This window comes from Monodelphis domestica, chromosome 6 (assembly GCF_027887165.1).
Source record: "Monodelphis domestica isolate mMonDom1 chromosome 6, mMonDom1.pri, whole genome shotgun sequence".
Taxonomy (NCBI): domain Eukaryota; kingdom Metazoa; phylum Chordata; class Mammalia; order Didelphimorphia; family Didelphidae; genus Monodelphis; species Monodelphis domestica.
In genome coordinates, this window is record NC_077232.1 from 75,012,957 (window position 1) to 75,031,339 (window position 18,383).

Consider the following 18,383-nt stretch of genomic DNA (forward strand, 5'->3'; position numbering starts at 1 on the left):
TTGTTCTGAAGTGGGCATGAGACTTCAGTGATAAGTCACACAGTAAACCAACAAAATAAATTACAGAACCGTAGTCTAATCAGAACAGAAAGACCCAAGTAGGCTTCACCTTAGATAGAAAGATCCTAGAAGGACAATAATATATATGTTCTATAGATTTAATATGGTACTAGCAAATGTTAACATAGCAAACTAAAATCAACCAACACTCAAAAATATACTTTATTACAGGAGACACATCAAAATCCACAGATGAGATTTATGTGTTTGCTTGGAGGAAAAGAAAGGTTTTAAAGTTAGTACTCTTTCAAATAGTAAATTTCAGGATATTTTTCCTTCATCTACCAAAGCAGAGGGTGAAGGAAGAGAGGATGTCAAAGAAAAGGAAATGATACTATATACAACCAAGTGACTTAAACAGAATATATCTTTGGACTATGTGCTTAGAATTTAAGTTGAATTGATTACTTTATAGCAGGTTATTAGAGGTAAAACTTTAAGCAACAGAACATATGAAACTTGCAGCAATAGAAAAAAACACTTCCCTATAGCATATATGCATTATATTTTCAATTTTACTTTTAATAAAATGCCAGGAATCAGAATTTGAAGGCATTTGGCAAAAAAGCAAGTGATGACTTAACAAAAGTGAAGCATTGCCAGGACAGTCATATTATCTATTTTGTCAGATTTAAACTAGCCATCATAATTACATTTTATGCTATTACTTAGGTTTAAAATATATATATTTCTATAAAATGCAGAAATAATTCATTCATCTGACATTAAGGTATTCTGAATATATGTCAATTTCTACATTTTTTTGTCATATTCAGTCTTGTCTGACTGTGATCCCTTTTTAAATTTACCTAAGTTTAATTCTATAAATATACAAACTTTTATATTTCAATGAAGACATTTAAAAAATTATATTCCTCTTTACCTTAGTTATTGGAGTATACTGGATATAATTTGACCTTTTCATGATTATTAAGAATTATCATTAAGAACATCACTTCCAGTGCTTAGCAGAGTGCTAGGTGCATAGTAGGTGCTTAGTCAATATTTACTGATTACAGTTATTGTCCTATGCCTTCCCCCAACCTCTCCAATATTAAAAAAACTCCAGTGGCTCCCTATCATCACAGAATCAGATATAAAATCCTTTCTAGAGCATTCAAAACCCAATGTAACCTGTCCCCCCAACTCCCAACCTTTCTAGACTTCTTATACCTTATACTTGTTTTCCTACACATATTCAGAAATCCAGTTCCACTAGCCTCCTTGCTGTTCAACCAACAAGAAACTCCATCACACAAATCTAGGCATTTTTACTAACTGTCTCCCTTACATAGAATGCTCTGCCTCCTCATCTGCCTCCTGGCTCCTTTTAATTTTCAACTGAAAATCTCATTTTCTAGAAGAAATCTTTCCTGATCCCCCTTAATTCTAATGCCTTCTCTCTGCTTATTATTCCAATTTATCCTATATACACCTTATGACTGATAATGAAACAGCTTCTGCCAACTGATTTCCTAAGTTTCCTGAAAGTTATCATCATCATAGCTTTTCAGCATCCTCTGCCTTGTCAATAGCACTCAAACCACCAAGTTTTGATTGGATTATATCTGTATCTCTGCTACCACAGATCTGTCCTGTCTATAGCTTCTTTGCACACAGTGGGTTGCATGCTGTCACCTTCTCAAGGCTGTGAGCTCCTCAAGAACAGAGGCTAACTTTACTTTTCTTGGTTTCTCCAGTGCTCAGAACAGTGGCTGTCACACAAAGAGCACTTAATAAATGTTCACTGACTTCAACCCACTCTTTGATCTCTCTTGCACTATTCATTAGTGAGGATGTGAACAACACAGTGTTGAATATTCTGAAAAGACTCACTACCAAAGCCTACAAGTTTCTTTATAATCATCATGATAGTTCTGTAGACATGCTATCAGGCTACAATTTTTCCCAAATTCTTTTTAATCTTTAAGTTAACAGAATTTTAGGCACAAACCAAGAAAATGGTTGGGGAAGGAGGAGAAGAGAATAAAAGGCTATGGTACATTACCAGTAACAAATTATGCACCAAAAGCAAAGTGACAAACTAATCAGATCCATAAAGATAAGAGGGGGATGGGTAATATAGTGAGAGAAAGAGTTAAAAGATGGTCTGCTTGCACCATTGGCATACTTGTAAAGTCAAAAAGTCACAAGAAAGGCCCCCAAGTATTGGGTAGATCTTCAATGGAGGATCTATTGGAAAACAGAGAAGAGTTGTACAAGATGGTAATACTAACAAAAGACATTTAAACAGTATTGTAAAGTTTTCAAAGTACTTTAAAAACAGTATCACTTCTGAGGCCCACTACAACCCTGTGACATGGGTTAAGTACTGACAAATGAGGAAAAAAGACTCAGAAAGGTTACATGACTTTCTCACAGTCAGAGAGTTAAGTATAAGAAGAGGAATCCAAATCCTTGGACTTGCACACTCCAAGTCCAAAACTATCCACCCCTCTTCCATGTTGTCTCTATAAAACGCATTTATGGGCTTCAATCTATATCACAGGAGGAAATATACATATCAATGAGATTAAAGATTCATCAAAGTATAAACATATTCTTCATCCTCTAATCGGTCATACAAGACACACCCCTAATCCACCCTACAGAACACTACATGTTCTGATCATCTTGCTCCTTCGATGATTCGAAATTATTCAGTAACTGCACACTCCACTAAAGGATTCCATGTGATAGTCTCAGTTTACTTTTCTAGCTTTTTCATTTACCATTCACCTAAAGCCATTCTAAATTGAAGCTGACCCACTGCTCTCCCATGAATAGCCTACACATTTCTATCTCCTCTTGTTTTGGACACTTTTCGACTTGACACATCATTTTTCTGTGAAAATCCTCATCGTCCTTTAAAGGGCAGTTTAAATGACACCCTCTTTTTCATGCAGTATTTGCAGTTTTCCACAATACTTCAGACCCGACAGGAATTCTGAACCCTCCTCTTATATTCCTTGTATGTGCTCCATAACTATTTATTCATTGTCTCCCTTTTAAAACATGACCTCTTTGAGGAAGGGGGATAATGCTTTTGCCCTTTTATGTATGCCCAGTATTTAGCACAATGCATGGCATATAGTAAACATTTAATAAAAGCTTCCCTAACACTTTGCTCTTCCCTTCTATCATCTATCATATTCTGCCTGATATTTAACTCTCTGTTATCCAAATGCAGCTCCTAGCACAGGGTCACTACATAAGCGTTGAATCAACTTTATAAGTCTAAAGAATATTTTTAGTCCATCAATTAAATCAGTGAAGCAGGTCAGAACAAGGCAAAAATGTTGAGGAGAGGAAACCAAGGAGTGAGCACATGATAATCATTTAGAAAGAGAATAGTTACTCTCTTCCAAAAGTTTATGATTTAGAGCTGATCTCTTATTGAAGGTACAGGAATATATTAGAATCAAGTGGAAAGTCTGAGCCCATTTATAAATCCAACTGCCCACCCTCTAAGACAGAATACCCCAGGACTGCAACAGAGTCTAATCATACACGAGTACTATGTAAACACTCAACTTGGCCTTATTCTACTTGGATCTCCAAGAGCTTAGCTCTCCAACCTTTAGGTCACCTCAATTCAAGGCCCTTGTCTCTTGTTTGAACTCCTGCAATAACCTACTGGCTACTCTAAGCCACATTCCATAAAGCTGCCTAAGTGAATTTCCTAAATTACAGGCCTGGTTATGTCACTACTCTACTTGACAAACTCCAACAGCACCACCACGTTACTGCCAGGATCATTTATAATATTCCCTGTTCTTAAAGCCTTTCACGACTGGACCCAGGCCTGTCTTTTTCAGACTTTCTATGTATCACTCCTCTTCACACATGCCAGACTGGTCTTCTGCCATTTTCTCACCCAAAGCCCCTGACTCCCTGGTTTCTATGAACTCACTGTCTTCCTTGCTTGTAGTGCCTGCCTCTTAAAATCTCTAGTACCTTTTCTTAGAATACCTAAGATCCACTATGCTGCCTTTCACAGAGAATGTAACTCCCTCAAAAGCAGGCACCACTCATTTTTACCTTGGTTATCTCTAAGCAGCACAGTGCCTGGCATACAACAGTAACTGCTTATTAGTAAACATTCATTGATGGGCTGGTTTATTGGCATAAACTATAAGAAGTTAAGTAACATTCAGCCCATGAGGCATCTGAATAAGAGGTTAATAAGGGAGTGTGTATATGAGCACACATACCCGCATACACACATGGAATCATCTAGTTTAATCCCTTCATTTTCTAAATGAGGGAGTAAAGACAAGAGAAGGTAAGTAAACTGCCCATGGTCACACAAGCAGTGAGTCTCTTTACCAGTACGACAGAAACCACTTAAAGCAAACACAGGAGGTCATTTTTATCTCCATAGCCCTATGGTGTACCGCAGAGCTGGTACTAAAATAATTACAGAAAGAGGCAAGAAAAAAGGGAGAGGGGAAAGAACGAAGGGATGAATGAACTACATACTTACCAGGCCTTTCACAGATACTGCCATTAAGTGGATTGATGCAGGTTGCAGCCTTCAAGCCCCTGGCATTAGGCTCTGCCAAGATTCCACAGAATCCAGCATCACTTGGTTCTGATGGCAGCCACTGAAGCAAGCTGTTTGTAAATGGGGACATGTCTTCCCAGCACCAGTATGACACATTGATCTTCCGAAGCCCTACCCATGGGGTCAAAGTTGTTTTGGACTATAGATAAAACAGACAGAACTATTATTATTCCATCTGATCTCTGGAGAGGGGAGGCAGCTAATCATATACTAAATTCTATTAGGCACAAGAAACATTCCCAACAGTCAAACACATATCACTCATGACAGAAGCAGATTGAAAAAGGCCAGCAAGGCTTTTGTGTAGATACACCTGTACTTCACTATTCACATTTTAAAAAGACAAAAACAAGGATCAAAGGGGAAAAAATATAACTTGCCAAAGTTTCTTCACAGGGCATAGAATAAAAACAAAGCTATAACTGGGGCTTTATATGCCCAAATTCTTGCCTCCTCTGGTAGGAGGGAGGGGTTTATTACAGATGACTAAGAGGAAACTAGCTCAGATAATTGACTTCCCCAACAAGCAATTTAAAAATAACTACTGTGTGCACAACATCACCTCTTTCTTTTAAATCAAGGGACAATTCCTGCTCTCAAAGAGTAAAACTCCAAGGTCAACAATTAGAAATTATGTTCACTAGCTAACAAATAATAATTTCAAGATGACATACTTCCATTTACATGATAACATTAGGTGGATTGTAGGTATAATTGTTAGGGAAATGAAAAGTAAAATACATTTATTTCTATAGTTAATGAGGAAATAACTACATAGGGAGTGGATCTTGAGGTGAAATATGAAGAAATAAAATAGGAGGGAAGTGGTGGAAAAGACAGAGTTCTTACCAGGTGGAGGCAACAATATAAATAAAGCAGAAAAAAGTACAAAAAAATATACATAGAATGGAATGATTAGTTAGCAGAGATATACTATTGAGAAATTATGTAGAATGGGTACAATACAGCCAGTTAACATAGGATTGTGTACATAATTCAGACTGGATTTGATAAGTAAAAACAATTCATAGTAGATTTTTAAGCAGGGAAGGAATTTAATGGAAATAGTATTTTAAGAATATTAATCGATTAATGGCAAGGAGAATTCCCTTAGATAGGGAGTTAACTTAATGTAGTGGGAAGGTCACTGGACTTAGTCAGTAGAGATGGGTTCAAAACCTCAGCTTTGCCAGTTAACTACCATTTAGTAAATCATTTTCTATCTATGGCCCTAAGTTTCTGCACCTATAAAATAAGAAGATTAAGATAGATTAGGCATTCTTAACTTTTTAAAAATTATAGACCCATTTGGCAGTATGATTAAGCCTAGGGACACTAGAATATTTTAAGTGCATAAAATAAAATACACAGGATTACAAAGGAAACCCATTATATTAAAATACAGTTAATATTATTTTGTAAATTTCATAGACCCTAGTTTAAGAACTTCTTCACTAAATGATCTCTAAATTCATTTCCCTTTCAAAAATCCTATATGACTATGCCCTTACAATTCTGTGAGTTTATGGTAAGATAGAATAGAGAAAGGGCAAGACCAAAGAAGTATCTTCTAGGAGCTATTAGAGGTATCTAGGAATACAGTGAGAAGGCCTTGAACTAAAAAGGTAGATAATGAAATTGAAAGAAAGGTAAAAACTAAGAAACTGTAGTAGCAGGCTACTAAGTACTACTATCTCAATTAATTTAAAACTTTAATGTTCATAACTAGCAATAGGAAAGTGTAATGCCATTGATAATGAAATAATACAAAACTGAAAAGGGATATTAATATTGGTTAAAAAAAGATGGAATTTCCCAAAAACAGTCAGCTGAGGCCAAGACCTCCATGTGAAAAGAATGTGAGATCATAAGATGAAAAAGACTGTAAAGATCATTGAATCTAACACCTTCATTTTGTTAGGGAATAATAAATTGTTGAGGAAATAATGAATGTCTTTCCATTTCTGATGTCACTCATCTTTCCTATTACTCTGATCAGATAAATGCGTAGCTATTGATATTTCATAGCTTTTTTCACGGAAGGTTCTAGGCCATAAACCAATAGTATATTGGTGTACCTAGTTAAGAAACAAAACTGGAACTCTTAGTCCCTTAAATTGATAAAAGGACAAAAACAGAGACTTAGAAGTGAAGAGGCATGTAAGATTGGATATATTCAACAATGAAAGGGACTTTTGGAGATAATGAAAGGAAAACAAGTTGAAGATTAAGATCTTAGTAAGACTAAGATCTTAAGTAAGATTAGTCAGACCTATTACTAGGCTTTAGTTAAGTTAGGAATAGCAAACATCTACAAATCATCCATTTCTATGCTTTTATTTTCTTTACTTCCATAATAAAAGACCATTTTCAGAAAGCTTAAACTTTGTCTGTGATGAACTTAAAGAAAAAATGGGATTCAAACCACACTACTAAAATGCTCCTCTTGGTACAATAACATGAGGAAATAAAATAATTGTTGCATCTCTAGAAAAAAAATAAAATAAAACCCTAAGGTCAGAGTCAATGTAGGAAAAATTGGGATCTGACAAAAATTTTGCCTATACAGTGTGTAAACTTTAAATTACTCCACCCTACTTAAACCTTACTTTAGGGGAAAATAAAGTTATAATCTCCTGATTGAACAATGAAGGTACTTAGTTCTCACCTTAGAGTGAAGCTAGAATGTTAAGCTAAGTCTATTTTTAGATATCAATACAAAAAGGTGTTAAATAATTATAAAGGTTAAATTAAAAAAAGGTCAAGTAACTAGCAAAAGGTGAATTTAACAAAGAAGTGTTAGGTAACTCAAAAATCTAATCAAAGAACATGAGAACTAAAAGTATGGGCAGTCCTGGAGAAAGCCTTTGATGTCATTGTTAGATGTGAAAGTTTAGGGGAGGAGACACAAGGGTGAAAGGTCTATATATTTGGGATTTTTTGTCTCTCAAAGAATACTCTCTTTCCCTTATTGGCGGTGGAGAGTTAGCTGAGAGGAGCGTGCTGAGCCTTTCGGCATCTTAGTGTGGCTACAAGCTATCGTTCGGTTCGGGGGTGAGTTTCTGGCTGAGTTTTCCTCCTTTACTTTCCAACTTTATCCTCTTAGAAGCCTCTATTCTTCTTCAGAGACCTAGAAGCAGGGGTTTTTAAATTCTCCCTGGCACAGGCCAGGCGGGAGAAATCCTATACCCCCTTCCTTCCCTCTCCTTAATTCCTTCCTTCTATATTAATTAAATTACCATAAAATACCAGACTGACTTGGGTATTTTATTTGGGATTTCCTCTGGTGACCAATTAAATCTAGATTTTAAGTCACAACTCTAAAATTCATCTTTACAAATGTCTGTCCCCTTCTCCTGCCCGAGGTAACCATGCCCTCATGCTTTCTTCCTTCTATCCCTCCCTCCCCATATACTTCTTCTTAGATAGCTTGTTCACATTAAAAGAAACCTCCCTGAGGGGGGATTTGAAATTTTATTGGTATAAAAGGACTCTTGTTAGAAATGTCATTACCAGAAGCAGAAAAATGAGGTATTGGGATATATTCCAATGTGTGACTTAACTTCTCTTTGCCATAGTGAGACATTATCTCCTCTCCTAGAAAGGTTATATATATAAGCAGAGTAACACTTCTCTTACCCTAGTGACTAGGATGTGTAGGGTGACTATTATAGTCTTCTGCTCAGCCAGACCAAGAACCTGGCATACCTTTAAGGGGTTAGCATTACTGCTTCTCCCTTCTCAACCTCCATGGTGACTGCCAGGCAAAGAGAAAATGTAAGTCATAAAGTCTGATCTTGTTCAAATGAGAGTTATTCCTAGAAAACTGGTTAATAGAACAATCCCTATATTAAGGTTTTGAGAAAGGGGATGAAATTTTGGGAGTAGATTGAATAAGGGAGAACAGGATAGAGCTTCTCTGAGGTAATTTGTAGCATATGGCTTTTCTGTGTCCCAGGTTAGGCAGACTATTAGAAGCAGGAGCTTTGGATCCTGATGAATCTTGTCTCAAAGTAGCCATACTACCTCTATAGTCTCAGAGCACTTTTAATCTAAAGAGCTCCAGATTAGTTCAATTAGTTCAGATTAGTTCAAGTCCTGAATTAACCTGCCACCCCACCCAGCAGAACCTACGAAAACCTATAAAAGCCATCATCAATCATCCAAAAAATGTACATACATCCTGATTCTTTCATAATGTACAATTTATTTAAACTATTTCCCAGCTTTAAATATTACCTACAAGGTAAATGAAGCCACACAGTACTAAGGCCTTTTATTAAAACATCTTAAAAGAAGCATCACATGGAGGAAAGTATCAAATTAGAACATGACTGAATTTCAGTCTACTGTAAAAAATTGGGATAAAACATTCCAATTTCCCGCTAAGATCCTTGAGAAGCAAAGTCAATTTCCATAAACCAAACCAATACATGCAGTGGGTATCCCAGGACTCACCAGCGTTTGTGCTGACTGCATTAAGCGCAACTGTTTAAGAACAAATTCCACCTTCTTCTGGGTAGTGAGAGAAGCCAGTAAGGCATTCATGTTTCTGCAGGACAATTTAGCGTTGTCGTAATTGTCTTTTGCGGTTGTAATTTTTAAACACGAATTTCCAACCAAATGCCAGCCAGGACCACAGATATTTTCTTGTATTAAAAAAGGGAAGAGGAAAAAAGTTTCACAAAAGCAGGAAAAATGCATGTATTCTCAGGGAAATTTTTTGAAAATTTCAAGTGCTGTTTTTAGAGGGAATGGAGAAGTAGAGAGGACACTAAAATGTTGCAAATGAAAATGGAAAAAAAAAGAATAATACAACAATGTTTGGAGCCAGTTTGTATAGCCCTGACTTTCAAATGAGCCCAGGAGCAAGCCTAGCTTTATGCTATAAAGAATGGTGCTGCCTTCTATACAGAAACAAGAGAAGACAACATTCTATATTCTTTGTCCCTAAAATCTGATCCTTTTTGGTTGATCCTGCTAAGGCTATCTACAAGTTGGAAGAATTCATTTTGAAGACCAGAAGAAAACTGACTATATTATATGTGATTCTTGAAATTAAGTTGTTCACTACTTCTAATCTTCCTATGCATACAGAAGGCACTGAACAGAAGATATTTCTCTGATGAGTGATATGGAGCTGAGATGAACCAAGTAGGTTAAATCACCTCTAAAGAATCAGAACTGTTACCAAGAAGAACATTCAACTCAGATAATATCATAAATCCAGCTAGGTAGAGGTTACTATGAGAAAAAGAACAATGTGGCAGAGACAAGGAAAAGGAGATCCATTATCACAAGACAAGGTGAGGATAAGCAAGTTTAAAGTATATTCAAAAAACTACATATGATAACTTGGGCCTGGTCAGAACCACAGTGGGGCCCAGATTTATCCACCTGCTCCACTACTTCTACAATTCTCTGATGTGTGAAAATTGTTCACAAAAATTCCATTACTGAATACTTGGGAGAGAGTTACTTAATTATAGCAGCTCAAATCCTTGCCAGACAAGCCTGAAGTTTTTAGTTGAACCAGATGCCCAAAGAGACTACATAATACTGTCAAATCCTCAGTCATTTCTAGGCTTCAAGAATAGAAAAATGTCTGAGGATCACTGCTGATAACATTCTCTTTCCTCTACCAGCACTTTACTCTATCAAAGAATCCTTTGGCTACTCAAACCCCAATCTGGAGTAAACTTAGTAGAGAAAAAGTATTGAAAAGGCTAATTGTTAATATTTTCTATTACCTATTAGTCAATAGAGAAAGGGAAAGTGGAGTTTGAAGCATTATTTTTCTCAGATTAGGAGAAGCACACCTAGTTTCCAGTATCACTGGGCTATACCTACCATTTAACAGAAAAAAACAGAGCTTGAAGGAGTTTGAATAAATGATGCTATAATTCTTTCCAAAGGGAGCGGTCCTATAATCACCCTAGTGCAAATATCAATAACATGGAAATAGGTCTTGATCAATGACACATGTAAAACCCAGTGGAATTGTGGATTGGCTACAGGAAGGAAGTGGGAGGAGGGTAGGGAAAGAACATGAATCATGTAGCCATGGAGAAAATATCTTAATTAATCAATTAAATAAAATTTAAAAAATAAAAATAAAAACCAAAGAGAGCAGCCCTACATAATAAGAAATGGTTTCTTATTAAGAAACACAAGAATCAATTCTTTCCTCCTCAAAAGTTCAAAATAAAATTTTCGAGGCAAGCAAAGTACCTTAGATTAAATCAATGAATTTATAGGTAGGTAGTTACCACTACATCCATACTTACCAGGCAAAGCAACACATTCTTGATTCCTGGGTTCCCACTGGCAGTTCTGATCCATGGCACAGCTTTTACAACTTGTCTTCTTGTTACAGTAATACATTGGATTATCCTTTGGACAATTCTCATATTTGGAGATAGAAACCTAAAATATGAATCAGGTTTAAGCATTTTCCTGGAATGTCTGCTCACAAGTTTAATGATTAATATAATTCTGCAGAAAATTATAGTCCAGAGGAATGGGCAAGGGCAGGGTAGAGGGAGCACATGTGACTTTGGAGTAATAAAGAAAGAATTGATAAATGGAAAGGAGTCTTTCTGTCACAGCAGAAAGACTACTATAACAAAAACCAAGTAACTAGGCCCTATTCTTGGTGTTACTAATTTGTGTAACCTTGAACAAATCAAGTATCCTCTCTGAAATTCAGTTTTCTCATCTGGAAGAGATTTAAATAAGATGTTTTCTAAGATCCCAAATCTAAAATGTCTGATTCTATGAAATAGATGCTATTTTAACAACTACTCTTTTAGGAAACAGCATTTCAATTTTTCAGTAACCATCATCAAACATTATATATCATAGCAAAATAATACACGCCAGATCATCTTTAAAAAGGTATCGGGTCTTAAGCTAAGAAGACAAAAAAACAGAGAAAGAAAATTACAGACCAATTTCCTTAATGAACATTGATGAAAAAATCTTAAATAAAATACTAGCAAAGAGCTGACAGTGTTGTTATACATGTATAAAACAGGGAGGAAATGAAGAGATATTAAAAAAAGGTACCAAGTCTTCTCTTATTATCAAAAATGTTCTCTTATTTTCAGCCCCCTTCCTATCCTTCACTTGATCCTGAAATACTGGCCTTCTTTCTGCTTCTCACACACAATATGTCATCCACCATATCTAAATCTAGCTGTCATTCCTGGGATGCACTCCTCCCTCACCTGTGCCTTGAAGATATATAAAACAAATGTCATTATTCCATTTCACAGAAGAGAAAACTGAGGAAGAGCAGGAGGAATGGCATATTCAGAATCACATAGCAAAAACCAAGACTCAAATCCAGTTCCCGACTCCTTAGCTGCCATTTTAACTAAGCCCCAGCAGCTAACAGGGATGAGAGACAAAAACACTTTCCAAAAGAGAATTCACAGCTTCAAGTCTCGCACATTTTAAAATAATTCTATAGCTTTTGCTACAGTTTTTACCACCATCAAAGCAGATACACTAGAGTGAAAACTGTTACCCTCAGGATGTCTTTGATGATGTGCAAACCTGGAAACAAATGAAACAGATATTTATTACCTGGCCTTCAGTACAATTACTGTTCATGGAGATACAATGATCATTGCACCACTGGCAGTCATTTGTGTTGGCTGTACAACTGTAACAGTCTGTGTGCTGATCACACTTGTCATGATCCGCAGCTATTAAAAAAAGAAAGTCATTTAACTAGAGAGAATTCTGTCCTCCTGGCAAATAGTCAGCATAGGAAATTAGAAGTTTTATCCTATAAGTCACACAAACCTGAATTTGTTCCAAGAAACTTCACCTTACAAATTTGTAATTTTCCCTTCCATTCCAAGAAATTAAATGTCATTCTCCACATGTTCTACATTATTAACTTGAAATCCTCCACATTTAATTTAAGCAGTTTACATTTTCATCTCAGACAATTTCTCTAACTTTAACCCTTTACTTTAGTGGCAAGTGCCTAATTTACCTGATTTTGGCCATCTCAATTCATTCAATGCTCACAGATATCTAAAAAGGTAATAAAGTAGTCTGGGTTTTTTTTTTTTTTTAGAAACCCTTACCTTCCGTCTTGGAGTCAATACTGTGTATTGGCTCCAAGGCAGAAGAGTGTTAAGGGCTAGGCAATGGGGGTCAAGTGACTTGCCCAGGGTCACACAGCTGGGAAGTGGCTGAAGCCAGATTTGAACCCAGGACCTCCCGTCTCTAGGACTGGTTCTCAATCCACTGGGCTACCCAGCTGCCCCAGTAGTCTGGGTTTTTAAAAAAAGGATTCCTTTTGTCTGTAGGTTTATGTAATTTGTCCCCACTAGAAAATGAATGTTCTTCATCTGCAGTAACTACACAAACACTTAGGAGGGTGCTCTATCTTGATATATCACTACATCTCATTGTAGACAAAGCATTAATTCATACTCGTGGTCATGGTTATTGTTTCTTTTTTATTACTGTGAATTTTGGTTATCAGATAGTGAGATTACAACTTTTTTTTTAAACTGATGATACAAATTAAACTCTGCCCCAGCCTCTCATTTTTTTGAATGTCTCTTTATATTTTAGAAATGTTTCTTATACATGGATGTTGAATTTTGATTTCTTACCCATTCTTCAACTTTCATTTTTAGTGAGTTTAATTTATTCACATTTAAAGTTATAATTGTTAGACCTGAGTTCATTAATTTTCTTTTAATCCTTTATTTCTTTTAAGTGAGTACTTTAAGTATAAAACAGATAATAAACATAAAAAGTTTTTAAAAATTAAATTAGTACTTTGTTATTGCAATTAGTTTTGCTTATCCTACTTTGATGTTAGTTTGCTCCCACAGGGTTTCCCTCCTCTCTCTCATTTATCTATTTATTCCAAATTTTAAAAAAGATTTTTTTAAAATAACCCATACGTTCTGCTTATAATCAATACTGTGTATCAGTTCTGAGGCAGAAGAGTGGTAAGAGCAAGGCAAATGGGGTTAATTGACTTGCCAGGGTCATACAGCTAGGATGTATCTGAATCAACATTTGAACTCAGGACCTTCTGGCTCCAGGCCTAGCTCTTTATCCACTGAACCATCTATCTGCCACTTTACTTTTTTCTCTTTTATGTATCTATTTTTTCCAATCTTTGGCCCTTCCCTTTCCCTATCTAGTTAAGTAAATGGTTCAGAAAAATCTTCTCTCTTCATCTCCTTTCCAATCTCTTATTTTAAGCAACACTTTTTGGGTGTGCCCTTTGTCAATAAGTTTTTCTTCATTTTATCCTCCTTCTCTGACAGCCTATTATTTATTTTCTGTCTCACAGATTGTACCCTGAGTTGTTCCCTTTTTTTTTTTTGTGCATGCTTAATAAAGATTAAGAACCTGGAGGACCAAATCTGAGCTCCCTCTTAAATACTATTTCTTTTAATTTCCTTTGTATATTATTCCATCCTCTACTTTCTGCTAGGCCTCAATCAGAAATGGCAATCAGATGTATTAGTATCCATTTGCCATCTTGATCTTTTTGCTTTTTGGAATATACCACTTCATTCTCTCCTCTGATTTTTCATTACTGCAGATTAATCATAGATTATTCAAATAATTTTCTTTCACATTTAAAGGTCATTCTCACAGATATTTGCAAAATTGGCTTATTTTTAACATCAGCATTTTAATGTTCCAAGTTTTTATTTCCTTCTCTCATATTCTATTTCTCTGAAGAGATTCTCTAGCAGCTATCAACTTAAAAAAAAAAACAACAACTCTATAGTCCAATTCTCCATTGAAAATTCTGATATTCTATCCTAAATTTATTCTTTTAAAAGTTTTATTTCTCTTTTAACATTTCTGATCTTTGTTAAAAGATGAGGTTTTTTTAAAAGTTGGTTTTATAGTCCTTCAGTGGTCCAGAAGGTTCCAATCAAGTGAATTTCACTCATTTTCCTTCATGACACAATAATAGTTCATGGTAAGTTGGGTTTTCTATGAGAGAACTAGATATTTACTTAAGTCTTCTTTTATATTCCCAGGCACTTGCTTTTGACCTCATTCTTTAGTCCCCCTCCCCTCCACTAAAACATGGACCTGGTGACCAAGTGTCCTTAGCCTTGTCAATTTGAGGATTATAAGGATAAAGGTGGTTAAATCTCTGCTGGTAAACTCTGGAAAAATAAGAGGGATGAGGGGAAAAGCTCATTTTCAAATTCTTTTCTCCTCAGAAGTCATCAACACACTTTCCCTTGAAATCTGTGGCTTTGGCATGGAGTAGGTTGGGATCTAGGGGTACAAAATGGGAACTATAAGAATTTAAGTCAACTGTTATTTCATGGTGTTTTTCACTATGTTGATCTATGATATTCTCAGAGCAATGATAATTCCACACAGTGATCAGGCATTGATTCTCTCCATGATTTAACAGTAGTCATTCCAAAGAGCTTAGAAATAATTTCTGGGAACCTTGACATATACATATCTCTTGGACTTTCCTCTTCTTTATATCCAGACTTCCAGGCTTTTTGCCTACTTTTACTACTCTCATTTCAGTAATATAAAATCCTATGGGAAACTTCTAGAACAATTTATTTGATTAAAGAAAAGTATTTCTAAATTTAGTTTCAGGAAACTTCAACATCATAGAGGGTCTCAATACACCACAGAAATTTACTAACAATAAATTATTTCAAATTTTAAAACAAGTTGAACCACTTAATCTCTTATTTAAACACACACACACACACACAAAGTAAAACTAGAACCAGTTACATTTTTAAGCAAAGAGCAGCACATACTTCTTTTTGAAAAGCATTCTGCTCTGGTCTTCTCTTCTTGCACTTCAGTTGCTGATTCCCAAGGGATACACTCAGATGAATTCATGTTCCACACACATCGAACTCCAGGTCCTGCTGCTACACAAGAGTCCTCACTTGCATATGCCTCACACCTTTCTGTTGTAAACATCAGGATATCGCTGAGCAGAAGGCTGTTGAAACCTCCAAATACATACATAGTGCTAAACAAGAAGAAAAAAATGTTTTATCCCCAAATTGCTCTATGTAGAGCACATATTATACTAGATAATTGAAATCATTTTACCAAATGATACAAATGAGCACCATACCTTAGAAAAAGGCATTTATAAACAGGTCAAAAGGCATATATATACCTGGGATGGTAAGGAAGTGGAAGATCTAGCCAAAGACAGATTGAAGGAATTGGTTATGTTTATCCTGTAGATGATTTCTTGGAGCAAAGGTGTAGAGGGAATCAAGGTTTATGTTTATGTTTATATATATATGTATATATATATATATAGTACAGTATTTAAATAAATGAATGAAATAATGAAAATCAATAAATGAAAGACTACCAAATAGAAGGATTCAACTTGCTCTGCTTAGCTCTAGCAGGGAACTAGGAGCAACAGGGGAAAAGTTACAAGGAGTTCAATACAATGAATTACTTTCTAACAATTAAAGCTATCCCAAAGAGATTTAAAAAGGGGGGAGGCCTATTTAAACAAAAATATTTATTGTAGCTCTTTTTGTGGTAGGAAGAATTGGAAATTATTGGGTTGTCCAGCATTTGGGGAATAACTGAACAAATTGTAGTATATAATAGTGATGGAATACTACTATGCTGTAAGAAATATAAAACATGATGATTGCAAAAAAAAATCTGGAAAGACTTACATGAACTGAACTGATACAAAGTGAAGTGAGCAGAACCAGAATAATATTATACACCGTGACAACATTTTTTGATGAACAACTGTGAATGAACTAGTTATTCTTAGCAATGCAGGGATTCAAGACAATTCCAGAGATTCCTGATGAAAAAAAATACCATCTACCCTCAGAGAATCTGTTTTGGAGTCTGAATGCAGATCAAAATATACTATATTTCACTTTCTCTCTTCTATTTTTTTTTTGTTTGAGATCTTGTCCACAAAATGACTAATATGGAAAAATGTTTTACATGATTACACATGTAAAATCTGTATCAGACTGCTTACCATCTCAGGGAGGGGGATGGAGTCAGAAGGAGAGAAAGGGGAAAAAGAGAGGGAGAGAATTTGGAACTCAAAAAAAATTTTAATGAATGCTGAAAATTTGTTTTTACATGTAATTGGAGAAAAGTAAAATATTATTTAAAAAATTAATTAAAGGTATCCAAGAACAAAATGGGATATATTGGTAGGTAGTATCCTATCACTAAGGGAGAGGCTTTGATTTGTTAGGAATGTTGAAGAAAAGAGCACCAGATTGGAGTAGATGACCTCTTCAAGATTTATTATGTCTATAAGCTCAATATGAGCCCTAAAAGTCTGATATGAAAACTAGAAGAGAAATTATTTTCCCAAAGTGATCTTAGGCTACATGGAAAAAAAGTATATTTGAACTTGGATCTTCTTGACTCCAAGCCAAGAGTGTTAAGAGGCCACAGAAGAATTATGGAATCTCTAGCCAGAAGGGATTTTAGAAATCATTTTATCTACCTCCCAAGGTTGACTTGGGCCACAAAGATAGTAGGTAGCAGACAAAGAATTCATCCTCAAGTCCTCTAATTGATGAGGCATCTGGTCATATGTTGATAATATGCTCAAATAATTGGTCTTCAATAAATTTTAATGAATTATTAATGATAATAAAAACTCACACTTGATAATGACGATAACTAGCTTTTATAGGGTATTTAGGGTTTACAAAGCAGCTTACTAATAGAATTTCATTTTATCCTTATAATGACCTTTGGGAGGCAGATGTTATTATTATCCCTACTTTATAGATGAGGAAACTAAGGCAGAGGTTAAGTGACTTGTGTAGGATTACATAGCTGGGAAGAATTGAAATCAATTCTTCTTGATTTCAGGCCCAGTACTCTATCCAATGTGTCAGTAGGTACTACAGGGAAACTCAAATGATATAATAAACATGAAATACTTTGCACACTCTAAGGGGCTCTAAGAATGATGCCTATGAGGAAGGAGGTCTCCTGATTCCAAGTATGACTATCTACCACCAGTCATGCCATTGAAATATTGGCCCAGGAGTTTCTACTAGCAAGGCATAACCACAAGTGAATGATTCCATTTTTAGTACAAGTAGTCCAAATGCAACAACAGAAGAGTAAACCCAAATAAAACACAAGGTTGCCATGGCTCGCTATTAGTACCCATATAGAATTACAGATTTAGACCTGGAAGGGATCTCACAGGTCATCTAGTCCAATCTCTTCATTTTATGGACAAGGATATTCAGATAACAAGCTTAAGCAACTTGCCCAAGATTACAAAGGGGACAAGTGCCAAAGCAGAGATTCAAATCCCTGTCCTGTGACACCAAATCCAGTACTCTTTCCACTCTGTAGTATACTGCTTCCATCTTTACTGAAACCTAGACACCAAGTTTAGTTTGGAGGAAGGGTGGCTTTAGAGGGTAAGTTCTGTCTTTAAGATATCTAGGGGTTGTCCAGTAGGCAACTGATGTCATGGAAATAAAATTTAGGAGACATATTAGGAGATGATTGATAAATTTTGTTGTTATTGTTTAGTCTTTCTTTCAGTCATTCCAACTCTCTGTGACCCTTTTGGGGTTTTCATGCCAAAGAGAACTGGACTGTTTTGCCATTTCCTTCTCCAGCTCATTTTACAGATGAGAAAACTGAGGCAAACAGGGTTAAGTGGCTTGCCCAGGGTCATACAGCTATTGTGTGCTGTATGTGTATTGTCCAAGACAAGATTTGAACT

The 18,383-nt window shown here is 35.7% G+C and overlaps 1 protein-coding gene across 6 annotated transcripts in view; it reads right to left on the bottom strand.

The window, feature by feature from the left end:
- ATRN (attractin) overlaps positions 1–18,383 on the bottom strand; it is a 230,099-nt gene that overhangs the window by 121,540 nt on the left and 90,176 nt on the right. For all 6 annotated transcript variants that reach the window (XR_008912798.1, XM_056802271.1, XM_056802270.1 and 3 more), the window contains exons 12-16: positions 15,427–15,647; positions 12,218–12,339; positions 10,915–11,053; positions 9,086–9,276; positions 4,547–4,766 (exon numbers count right to left, since the gene is read on the bottom strand). Coding sequence is in view for 5 of the 6 variants with exons in the window: in XM_056802271.1 (XP_056658249.1) it covers positions 4,547–4,766; positions 9,086–9,276; positions 10,915–11,053; positions 12,218–12,339; positions 15,427–15,647 (893 nt within the window). In the remaining variant the exon portion in view is untranslated. The remainder of the gene's footprint in view (positions 1–4,546; positions 4,767–9,085; positions 9,277–10,914; positions 11,054–12,217; positions 12,340–15,426; positions 15,648–18,383) is intronic.